Raw genomic sequence first — 13,372 nt, forward strand, 5'->3', positions numbered from 1 at the left:
TAAATGATAACCATATCCCCCCCATTTTATAAAAGGTAAATTAGAGAGAGAGTGGGAGTGATTAGAACCACCATACACAGTTTTCTCCTGCAAGATTTTAAAACCTGTGGTATTAGACCATTCCTCCAACCACCTGTTCATCAAATGCAACTGCAAGTAGCTGTTGCTAGGTTGGAGGAGAAGTCGTCCACAAATGAGGAACACAGCATGGGACACTGCACTGTGGACTTAATACTGTTTATTGCAATGGCAAGTGCCATAACACTTAAAACACTCCCTTGAGAGACACCATTCTCCTCCTTGAAATGGTCATACAGGTCATTCTCAACCTCATTCTAAAATACCAGTCCAACAGGAAGACCATATAAAAGTGGGCAGACGGCCACAGAACCCTTACTGATATGAAGTGCAACAAAATATTATGCCTCCAAATTGTCTCATAGGCCTTTTCTAAATTGACAAAGACACTGATAAAGTGTTCCTTAGGGAAGAAAGCTTATTGAGTATAAGCTGCTTTGAACAGGGTCAGCCTATCGAGTGTGGAGAGGTACTTCCTCACACCACACTGAGAGTGGCTTAGTACAGACCTGGTTTTGAGAACCCACACTAGACACCGGTTGACTATACGCTCAAGCAACTTTCCTATGCAGCTTGCGAGACTAATGTTACAGTGACTACTGAGGTTAGTCTACCGTATTTCCTCGAATTTAAGCCGCACTTTTTTTTCTGGTTTTTGTAATCCAAAAAACCACCTGTGGCTTAGAATTGAGTGCAAAGCAAGCGGAAGTTCTGAAAAATGTTGGTGTGCGCTGCCACAACTAACTTCTGCCATCGAATATATGTAGCGCTACACGGGCATGCTTTGTAGGCACAAAGATAAATACTGGCACCAAAACCTCTGCGTCAGAAAATAAATTTAAAAAAGGTGGAAGACGAGCTTTTTTTTCTCCGCCCCGAGTTTCAAACACTGCATTTTCATACATTATCCAACGAAGTAAATACAAATTCCGTATTGTTCATCTTAGAATGTGGCAGCATTTCAATGTACTACGAAAATCCGACTGGCAAGACTGTTTGGGATGTTTGTCAATATGGCCAACCCTACGTTCTGAATTTTTTCCTACCTGTGAGAAGAGATGGTTGCTAATAGGAATTTTTATGAATTGTGAATCACATGCAGTATTCTCTTCACCATAAGAATAATACAAATATAAACATTTTGCCATGTATTGTTTCGTGTTTGCTGCTATCTCATTTAAATCCTATCTGTCCAATAAACTACAAAACTAGAGTGAGACAACAGCAAATTCAGAAGAATATACATATCCTGTCATGTTTATATTCGTATTATTCTTATGCCTAATAGTGATACAGTCAGAAGTGAAGCACAGAAATTGACTAGATTTTTAAATCTAAGATGACTAATTTCTGTGCAGAATGTAATATACTAAAGAGGCGCCTGCAAAGATTTTCAAACGGAGAAAAATTTTCCCTAAACTCTCGTTCAGAACATCTTCTATCATACGCAGTCTATTATCTCTCTCTCTCTCTCTTTTTTTACTGCAAGCGGTGGTAGCGCGCACAAAAGCAAGCCATGCCGCGAGCGGCGACAGGCCGTAAACACTCATTATCAAAATGCCACAAACAATGCACGACACAGTACAGTAATGCATTTTAAGTTTAAAGTGACGTAAACACCTATAACAAAGAATACGGCACTTATCAGATCAAAGAAAAATAAGCAATAAGCAATCAATTCAAAACAGACGAAGCACGTGAAAAAGGAAGGGTACCAGTTTAAATACGGACGGAGCACCTGACGCATAGCAATGGCTACCTGGTAAAGCTTAACTGCTAAGCTTATGACTCAAACCAAACTACTGTAGCTGTATCGTCATTCATTCGACCTCAATTGTGTCTCATTACAATGGACCAACTTTGTTTCGATTTGGAGATGCAGCCTAAAACTTTTCTCTCCCCTTGAATTTAGAGTCTCAAATTTCAGGTGCGGCTTAGATTCGGGAAATTTTTTTTTCCTCGATTTCGAGTCTCACTTTTCAGGTGCGGCTTAGATTCGAGTAAATACGGTAATCATCCCCTGGTTTTAAAGCTGGGATTAAACCATATTCTTTCCACAAGTTGGGAAAATCTCCTGTTATTCAAATTTCACTGAAGAGTTGAAGGAGAATATCCTTCAAACATGGGTCCAACTGTTTCAACATGCTGTATGTTGTCAGGTCATGACCAAGCACAGTATCACGAGCTACTGACAATGCAGAACCCAACTTCCAAATAGAGAAAGGCTGGTTGTATTCCTCCATGTTGATGGAAAAAGAAATCAAAACCAACCCTCTCCTGTGTCTCCCAATAACAACGGAAAGCTGGAACCTGGCTAGAATCGGGCCATGATTGTCTTATATGATGAAGCCAGTGTCTGAGTAACGTCTGTTGGCAATGTTAGGAACCAACCTGCTTTCATATAGTTGCTATTGGTGGTTGTAACTGCCATCTGAAAATCCTCTTAATAGCTTCCCATACTTTGGTTGTGGGTTTGAAACTATTGATCGAGTTAAGGAACTCGTGCCAATACTTCTGCATACTCTCGCGAATTATTTTCCTAGCCTTTGCTTTCCCCATGAGGAAGGTTGCAAGATTCGCATCTATAGAGCACTGAATGAATCTTCACAAAGCTGTTCCCCAGTCCGTGATAGAAGAATGACATTCATCATTCCACAAGGGACACATTGCCTCCTACGTGCTACTGATGGCCTGGGGATGGATGTATCAGCAGATTGGTGAATCACAGTTGTTACGTGATTCACCCAGTCCTGGACACCTTTACACTCCTTGAAAGCAGCTAACTGTCTGTATAGCAACCAATTAACCTTTCTGAAGAACCATCTCAGTTGCTTCCTTTCGTGATCTTTTCCATCTGGGAGATAGATCCAAATGGGGAAGTGGTCACTGCCATGAAGGTCATCATCTACTTCCCACTGAGCATTATCAGCTAGGACAGGCAAGTACAAGGAGTGGTCTATTGCTACAGATGAACTTTTAGCAGTGCTGAAATGTGCAGCAGGACCGAAGTTAATCTATATGATGTCTGCAGTTTGAGTGAAATCCTCAAGTATCTGACCTCTGGGGCAAGTGGTGTTGGATCCCCATAGAGCACTCCTAAAAAGAGAAAGGGTCAGGGCAGTTCAGCAGTAAGCTGCTTGAGGCAGTCACTGTCAGTGGGCTCATGAGGTGGAATGCACAGACAGTATGCTGCGACGTTAACAATGGGCCACTCTCCTAAGAGCAACTGCTTGTAGTCTTGTGGTGAGGAGTGAAATTTACACTGCTACCACCGCTTTCGCCCTGTCACCAGTAAGGTCGCCTTTCCTAAGAAGGTGATACCTTCCAAGTACATGTGTATTAGTAGCTTTAAAATGTGTCTCATGGAGACATAGGCAGATAGGTCTATTCTGTACAAGGAGTCTAAGTTCTTCCATGTGGGTCCTGTATCCATTCATATTCCATTGTAGTATGGAAGCCATTTTGGCAGTGTAGTTTTATTGTAACCCTATCTTAATGCTGGTATTGTGAGACACTTGTAGAACTAGGGGGAGTGAGGGGCAGAGGAAGGGAGGGGGGAGAGGTGAAGGCTGTCTGGATCAGGTGACAAGGCATTTAAATCTATGATGATGTCCCCAGTTGTCAGACATGCCACAATGGCATCTGATGGTGCCCGGGACAGCTTTGAATCCCAACGCTGTGATCCTTTTCCTGCCCCTTTCCCTTTGAGGAAAGTGGGAAAGGGAACGTGAAGAGGCACTCTACTGTTGGAGTGCCTTTTCAGTGTACACATTAAAGTAGTTCTTTCTCTTCCACTGGAGCTGCATGGATTGCTATATATTTACCTTCTATGCTTTGGCAGGTACAGGAGCAAGTGCAGGTGCTGATGACGGATAATGGGGTGCTAGTCATCGTGTGTGTCACAGTATCTACCTTGGGGACAGGTTTCTTCACCAAGTAAGCAAAAGAAATGGCAAAGACAGGGTGTTTAATTGCCTTCTATTCTTTCTCAGCTTCCATGTAAGGGATCCACTTTGTAACATATTTATTTCTTGAATTTTACGTTCCTCAGCAAAAACTGGGCAACTTGGCTCCAGACTGGGTGGCTTACAGAGCAGCTGATGCATATCACTGGAGCCATGCACTCAGTGCCAGGTTTATGTGCTGCCTTTGCACATTTCCTGCAAATCACTTTACCTCTACAATTCAGCATTGTGTGGCCAAATCACTTGCATTTGTAGCACCTCATAGGGTTAGGTATAAAATGCCTAACCCTACGTTGTAGAGACCCTGCCATAGTTTATTCAGGCAGCACAGGAGAATTGAAGGTGGCACTGCAGATGGAAGTCTTCTCACACTCTCCATTAGTTCTTCATGTCCTTTGTTCCATATCTACTATCCCCTGTGATGCTTATTCTTGTTTGAGATCTGTTACATCCGAGTTTGTAACATCACGGCATGTGACCACATCCTTGCTTGAGCTGAGAGAGGTATGCACCTCAACAACATCATGGTCACCCAATATGTGTGACTTCTTAAGAAGTTCCACCTGCTTTTATCCATTATTTTCAACCAACGAAGAACCATTATGCAGTTGTTTAATAGCCCTTAAGATTCCAGCAAGCCCTTCTAAGCCATTATGAATATAGAAAGGGGGCACTTTTTCAAATGTCCCCTCTTTCCTCTTGTTCACCACAAACACATTTTGATTTATAACTCCTTGAGCCCCCATTGATAAAGACCAACTGATTATCAGGAGAATTAGCCTCCCTCGTTAGTTTTGATCTATGGGTGTGAGTACTCCCAAACTTTACACCTACCACACTGAGAGTTAAAGAATTTCATTTTGATGGTTCCATCTCATTCCTATAAGCAGCTAGAGAAATTAGGGTCCACTCAGACAGAACCCTGCTTGCCTAAAAAAAGCCTTATACGATTGAGGTGCAGCAGGTCCCCAAAGAATGCCCACTAGCGACTGTTATGCCTAGACAACCATGCATCTCATCAGCAAACAGTACACCTTCAGGTTGAGATGTTCATAGAGATGTTTGTAACATTCTCATGACCCAGGTGGTTAATCTGTAGAGGCAGGTCTCCAGAGATCACCAACTAGTAACTATTAGACATATATATATATATATATATATATATATATATATATATATATATATATATATATAAAGATGATGTGACTTACCAAACGAAAGCGCTGGCACGTCGATACACACACAAACAAACACAAACATACACACAAAATTCAAGCTTTCGCAACAAACTGTTGCCTCATCAGGAAAGAGGGAAGGAGAGGGAAAGACAAAAGGATGTGGGTTTTAAGGGAGAGGGTAAGGAGTCATTCCAATCCCGGGAGCGGAAAGACTTACCTTAGGGGGAAAAAAGGAAGGAAGGAAGGAAGGACGGGTATACACTCGCGCGCACACACACACACACACACACACACACACACACACACACACACACACACATATCCATCCACACATATACAGACACAAGCAGACATATATATACCACCTTAATAGTTAAGCCACAATCCATGTTTCCTGTGACATGCGCTGTTGCAGATGACTGATGGTCCTTGTCACCAGTCCTCAGCTCAGGCACCCAGGAGTCCCAAAACCCATGCCCAACCTAGGCAGGACTTATGTTCTTGCCATTGGTCACACACCAGGAGGCACATTTGTTTTTGAATGCCTCAACCCTGAAAGTACACTTTTCTACAGTGCCATGGGCTGTAATGTACTGCACTTACCCAAGTATAAGATGATCCTGATTATAAGATGACCCCTTTTTTCTCAAGAGACCTCTTATGAAAAGCTTTTTTTTGTTTCTTTTTTAGTTTTTTTATTAGTCTAATTAATCAAAATTACAAATTGTTTTACTGACAAAGTATCTGCTAAAATGTTAACATTATACCCATTCTAAATTTATGTCATTTAGTGACTGTCTACATTCTGATAATACAAGGAGAAATAAAATTATCGAAAAGAAATGGTTTCACTATTTTGAATCATCATCATCATCAGGTCATATACGCGGACTAGAAAAAAAATTTGCCGGATTTCCTGGTTAAAAATACACTTTCTCCCAGGTGAAAACACACTTTTCTGTCTTAAGTGACAGTATATTTTCCCTTGGAACTGCAAAATGTATCAATTCTTTGAATGATTATGGTTTTAGACATGGGTGTAGAATTTCCCGGTACTTTAGAAAATGAAACTCAGGGAAAAATACACGTTTTGGAAATATCTTTGACGTGCAGCAACATGTGCGCTGTGTATTTTTGTATTATGAAAGTATACATTGGAACTCCACCAAACACCGCATGTTACTTTCCAAATCATTGAAATCGAGATTGCGATGCACTTTGGAAGCCAGTCATAGCTCATGTCATGTGATGTCGCCAGCCGATGACAGTGAATATTGGTTGGTTGGTTGGTTTGTGGGATTAAAGGGACCAGATTGCTACGGTCATCGGTCCCTACAGCGAATATTCAGAGCATAGGAAGTGTGATGTAGTCAGCCAACAGCATTGTTGTTAAGTAGTGGTAACACACAAGTTAATGGTTTAAATTAATATACACAGTGTTGCTACAAGAAAAGAAAAGCTTTCACATATAATATTGGTCTCTAAGGTTAATAAGCTGCAAGAGCAGCTAATCTTTCGCATATAATGTTGATCTTTTTTGCACTTATTACACTTTAATATATATCACAAATGTGCCAGTAAAATTTTTAATAATGACATAAATTTCTGATCTCCAGGGTTCAAAATTCTTCTAAATGGCTTGTCATCAAAGAGCTGATTTTTAAATGGGAGTCAAACGCTCTGCGATTTAAGAAATTCATGGTAGATTCTCGCGCATAGTTCAACTTACGTAAAAGGATATTTACTTTGAAAGGAACACTTTTCAAATCAGCATTCGCAATATTTTTCTGTGAGCTGTTAGAAATTGGTTCATTTCAGCAGTTGCCAGAGAGCGCCAGATAACAGGTGACACCCCACTTGCGCAGCTACCGTCACAGTCACAGGATACGCCAAGAGTACCAGAATTTCGCGAAGCATACTAAAATGTGCACATTTAAACTGCAACTTAAAGTGCACATTAGTATGTCCAGATTCCCAATGAGGTAGACCTCGACCTGATATTAAGCTTTTCAGGGTGGTTTTTGGGGTGTACATTTTCTTGGAGCACCAGTACTGTATTATGTTTGGTTCTTTATTGTGGCACAATGCCATACGTGCTAGAAGATGAAAACGTGCACTTGAAATGCAGTGAACAGTTGAAATTAGCCAGTACTGTGGAAAAACATTTCATTTCAAATACATTGACTGCCTCTGTGGAAAAGGTTAATGAAGGCCAAATTTCTTTAGCAAACAGACAAAAATAACTTCATTGTTCTGCAAGGCGATTAATGCTTGACTGTCAGAAAGGTGGAAATAAAATAAAATCTGAAACTAATAACATATATTAGCCTTCCGTAATTATGTGAATGTATTTTAATTCACTTGATAGCCCCCGGCCACAGATATCAGTTTTGTTTTCATCTGACATGAGAGTAAACAAAGAGGAAACGGCAAAATTGCTAAATGTAAACATGGGTCGCGAGAAGACTACCCACAATAACTCAGATTGCTATGTGCATCAGCCCCGGATCTACGATATTTGCAAACTGGGTCAATACTAAAAAAAATATCAAATTTTCAAAAACATGTGCATCTTGTAGACTTGTACTGCTTCCAATTTTTAAGTCGACTCAATTTCAGTTACAAATGGATTCAGGCAAACCGCAGTTTAAGTGTGCTACATGGTCCTGAAAAGCCAAAGTATGCAGTATTAGATTCCCATGATTGGCAAAACGACGTAATTTCCTGCCCACTCACTACTTCCCTCCCCGCTTTCATCACAGTTCACAGCCAAGCTGGTATCACTGTTTCCCCTCTGATCCTTGTATAGTGCTAAGCTTGAGCAGCTGTGAAACAAACTGCAATATATACTAGGTGCATCTCATATGTAACAACAACAACTAATACATCAATAAGACTGCAAACAATACTCAGTCCAATTCATATACTTGCACTCATCCCGACAGCTACCAACATCTGTTTATACATTTCCGCCAATGGGTCTTGCCGCTGTAACTTATTGTTGCAACAACAATTACAGTCAGTTTTTTTCGTTTGTTAGACACTACATTCTAGATAAATTTTCCTCCTTGTTTTGTCTGAATGTCAGCATCATATTCTAAAGCTGTTTAAAAGCTGGTAATGTTTTCACCCGGTATTCTATTATGTGAACAGTGACTGAATTTCTCACTTTCAATCCACTTAGTAAATCAGTACAGTCTGAAATAAAATATTTATCTGGTTTCAGAAACAAGTAATGACCTCCAATTAAAAAGTGGCATAATGTTTATACACAGTATCCATACATGTGTGAGAACTTTTATTGCAAACCTGTTCAAATACAACAACGGTTCATAAGATGATAGAATGTGGTGCTATTTCCTCCCGTGTTTTAAAAGACTGTCAAATTTTAAGCAGAGCAATAGACTGCTATAGTGGCCAGTTCATAATTCCGCACACATCCCTTGTACTAGCACCACGTGAGTCAAATGTCACGTGATTGTTCGAGCACCATTAATACTGTATCGAGAGCTCTGTCATATCAGGACATCTCGAGCCTGTTTGAAGGCAAATATTATTTGCCCATACCTGCCCTTCCAAATTCTTAAAAGTAAATTTGCACATGACCTCAGTAGCCAAAGCTTCATATTTAAATGTGTGACGACCCCTATGTACTCTATTAAACAATGTAAACATTATAACCTATGCAGAAATAGTTTAATCTATGAATATAAGACAACCCTGTATTTTTTAAATGACGAATTGGGAAAAAAAAAAAACCTTGTCTTATAATCTAATAAATATGGTATGCTCAATGTCACAAATGCACGCTGTTCATCTTCAGCTGAAAATCTTGCTCAATGGTTCCATAATCAGTTTACGAATAATATGCCATATTTTCACAACATTCAACTGATTAAAATTGCCACATTCAAAAAAGCAATCACCAAATTACTATTTAACAAAGATGTTAAATGTTACACACAACAAAAACAAAAACAGTAATAGCACTGTGCAACTGTATCTATACACACTAAAGTGTACCACAACACACACACACACACACACACACACACACACACACACACACACACACACTTGCTCTTTTATATTATGCTATAACAGCTGAGTAGCAATAGAATACATTAAAGTGGTCTCTTACTTTACCTGTTCAACAGCTGATTTATGGAAATCAAAATTCACTGGCTTTGGACCTGGAGATGATACAGAACTCGTGGGAGAGTCCACAAACTTTGTCCACTGCAAAAATGAAGCCAAATTAACTGAAATGTTGGTGTAGATCAATTACACCATTGCACACTGCTACAATCTATTGTTTCCATTCATCAAAAATAGAATTTTGTGAACAATTACGAAAACTGATGCATTTTCCCATGAAGGAATTATTTATTCAAAGCAAAAGTATTTTAAATGCACTGGCGTTGATGTCAATGGACATTTAGTGATTAACACTAACGTCTCACACTTTGTTAAAAGTCACATGGATAAATGGTTAACATGTAACGATCTAACACCAAAATTATAATCAATTCCATTTAATTTGAGCAAACTTGGCGGACACATTCCTTTCAGTAAATTGTATATTTCATCTCTGTTCACCAGTCGCTAAAACAGTATGTCTCGTCTCTGATGTAGGACAAAGTTTTACTGTAAACAAGTAGTAAATAACATGTACATATTTAAGAACATATTTCCACCATGTTTTAGATTTAAAGAAATGTGTCGATAATAATGCTGCTGCTTTTTATCTTTCTATATGGTTGACTATCTACCTTTCCTTTCATCATGAATAACATTTCTTCCATCCTACATGAAATAAGGGAAAAGCAACCACTCATCTATAGTGGGTCAATGCATGGAGCACAGCAACACTTAACCGAAAACAGCCTTCACATTAACTTCCAAGCACCAGCTCTTTTTCCAGTAATAACATACACATTCAAACACACCACCAATACATCCAGATGCATACTCCCATGGTCAAGGCATGGTTTTTCCATCCAAAAATTCATCATACCACAAGTCAAAGGATTTTTTACTCAAAATCATACACAATTCATTATCAACCAGTTTAGACCACTGTTTATGCTTTCCTATGTAGGAAACTGATCCCAGCACAAATGTTGCCCATGGTGGGATTTAGAACAGATGCAGTCATTCTAGATTCATTTTTGAGAACAATAGTGCCCCAACTGGAGTCCACTGAATTGTGGTAACTCACACAAACAACAAAAATATTACTACTATCCATCGTCAAAAAATGTCTAGCATCAATTTTTGTTAAATTTCTTTCTTTACTCTCCATGTCCTAGCAGACTGCACCAAGAATGTAATTAAAGTTCAAAAAATACAGTCGCCAACATATCTGTTCCATACGGAACCAAACGTGATAGACTGTATCACTTCACAAACATTACACACTAAAAAAAAAAGAAACAAATTTGTTATTCTAACAAACAATACTCCACTAATGCAGTACATTTTGTATAAAAGAGAGTGCACAGATAGTTGAAGGTTCCTACCAGTAACTCACCGCTTTGTGAATACAAATACATTTAAAATTAACATCTTTAGTCACCATGAATAACTCTGAATTAGCAAACAGATTATAGTAAACAATAAACATGCACATACTTCATTGGGCCCAAGTCATCTTTTCAGGCTAGAAAGATGATCTACTACAGACAAGATGTAAAATTCATAGTTAATTTTGGGGAAACTTTTATTTTTATTTATTATTTTTTTTATTTTATTTTTTTAATATTACTACTTTCTAATGCCATTAATGTCTGAACATGTGTTCAAATATTTTTACTTCAAACAGAGGATGGGCTGTCTTTACATTAAATAAGTAATCTCTCAGCAGCGACAACGGTGATTCACAGAAGTTGAACAAATACAAATCATTATCACTTGTTGGCAATTAGAACCTTGCTTCTCCCAATCAAGACTAACATTTTGATGCTGTCCCTCCAATTTTGCATAAGCATCTCGAAAGTTGTCATATTATCTGAAAACTGTTCCAAATGTGGAGATAGAAACCAAAACATTCAAGTCTCCATCTGTAATATAAAATATCTGTAAATATTAACATCTCCAGCAGGAAACACTTTACCTTCATTCAAGTCTCCATCTGTAATATAAAAATCTGTAAATATTAACATCTTCAGCAGGAAACACTTTACCTTACTAACATCCTTGTTACTTCCCCGTAGTGGTGAATCGGTGTCACCACCTGCTGATGGTGATGGGCTGGGAGGGCTGTCTGCAGATACCAATGTTGTCGTCGGCTCAGGTACAGGTACCACTGTAGGGGGTGGAACTGAAGTAACTTGTACAGGTGCTTGTGGGGGTGCTGGCGGCTGTGTCACTGATGCTGGGAGTGGTGGAGCCAAAGTAGGTGGTAAACAGTCTGGCAGATCTATGTTATTACGCCGGAGTACAACAAGGTGCATTGCTGTGTTGAATTCCTCAATAGAGAGAGCACCATCCTTTGTTACATCAGCGAGTTGCCTGTGCACACATTAAGTTAATTAAGAAGGCTCACTAACTATAATTTACAAAACAAATGTTGTGATCTACAGAAATACATCACAAACTATATAAGGACTGTCAAGTTTTAAAAGGCAGAAATAACTTTTTAGTGAGTAACAATCCATCACTTAAGAACTTTGCAGAGATAAGGACTGGAAGTTTGGGCAAAAATAATGGCATATGTTGGACGAGTGGTAAAATCATGTATAAAATTTAAAGCAAGTTTTTTCCTACAAAGCTTGGTCCTATAAAGTTTGGTCAATGAAGTAAATGTTGTAGCTGGTTAAACAGTTAATTTGAAAATAGTTATAATCTCAAATCACAAAAAATTAGTATAAAGAAGGTGCTAATACTGACAACCACACAGAAAAAATGAAAAATCAACACTTTCAAATTTTCTTATTGATTTAACAACAACTCAGCAATGGCAATACTTTCCCAAGTGACCTTTCTGAGAAGACAAAATTTTTGCCACAAATTAGTTTTCTGATTTATTAGTAATGTCAATTTTTAAGAGTGTGCTGACTCACCATATCTTTCTCAGCTCATGAACAGGTAACCTTGATTTTTCAAAGAAAAGACGTGCAACAGAACCAGCAACCAATCCTGCAGGATCTGGTTGCAGTGAAAGGAATTGAGCAGTGTAGTATTCTCGTTGCTCTTCAGTGATTGTCCACACTTCTGATGGGTCACCATCATCATCACTGCTATGGCGGTCCGATGACTCCTCTTCAGTCCCAAGTAACTGTCGTTGTTCTTCACATACTATTTTTAATCAGAAAAGAAAATTTTTATCTGAATATAAAAACTCTTCACAATTTTAGTTTTCACAAATCACCAATTAAAGCAGTGAGCAGGGACTGCTTAGATATAGCTGTAAATAGTGTGTTAATATTTTTGGGTGCTCTGAAATTGCAAACAACAGTTTTCATTATTTGGTTTGATACACAGGGCGTCAAGAAAAAGATGTGATACAGTATGTACACTTTTCTCCTACTAGTATTACAAATGTAGATGACAGTCCTACAGTAATGAGGAGCTATAGCAGAGCACATCTACCATTTCTCTGATTAAAGCTTAACTAGTAGCTGTGTGCATTAAATCACACCAGTGTGCCCACTGACTGCAGTCATCCTATTTGTAACCTTAGCAACCATCCAAACAGCAAAATAGCTCTAAACGTGGTTTTCAACATCATATGCCGCAGTTTAAAGACTGAAGGTCTATTCTCATTATATATATCTTAAAAGAAATTAGTTTAACAATCACTGGAACACTTTTTTGCATTGTAGAGCAACAATTTTCATGTTTTCTACCTGTTCCACTTATGCAAGGTAATGTGTAAGTGAAAAGTTTCATATCACAAGTGTACAGCAGGTATTCTGCATGTTAGAATTTAATTGTTGTCGTTCTGTCATTACAGTTCTGAGAAAACTTAATCAGTGATTAATTTGAGCACTTACAAATACCAAGAACATTCACAGATGGAATCGGCAGTTTGAAGAAACAGAATGTGTGTGCAAAGCAAGAAGTACTGTCCAGCCACATGTACTAGCACAAAAGTTGAGATAATTCACCTTTTGTTTGAACTTGGTCCATGGAAATCAAAACATGAAG

At 38.7% G+C, this 13,372-nt stretch overlaps 1 protein-coding gene across 3 annotated transcripts in view; it reads right to left on the bottom strand.

The window, feature by feature from the left end:
* The window catches only part of LOC126236922 (ralBP1-associated Eps domain-containing protein 2), a 125,048-nt gene that overhangs the window by 74,417 nt on the left and 37,259 nt on the right, over nt 1-13,372 (bottom strand). For all 3 annotated transcript variants that reach the window (XM_049946585.1, XM_049946584.1, XM_049946586.1), the window contains 3 exons: nt 12,286-12,520; nt 11,407-11,734; nt 9,368-9,460 (listed from right to left, as the gene is read on the bottom strand). In XM_049946585.1, the coding sequence (XP_049802542.1) occupies nt 9,368-9,460; nt 11,407-11,734; nt 12,286-12,520 (656 nt within the window). The remainder of the gene's footprint in view (nt 1-9,367; nt 9,461-11,406; nt 11,735-12,285; nt 12,521-13,372) is intronic.

The sequence above is a fragment of the Schistocerca nitens genome, chromosome 2, assembly GCF_023898315.1.
Source record: "Schistocerca nitens isolate TAMUIC-IGC-003100 chromosome 2, iqSchNite1.1, whole genome shotgun sequence".
Taxonomy (NCBI): domain Eukaryota; kingdom Metazoa; phylum Arthropoda; class Insecta; order Orthoptera; family Acrididae; genus Schistocerca; species Schistocerca nitens.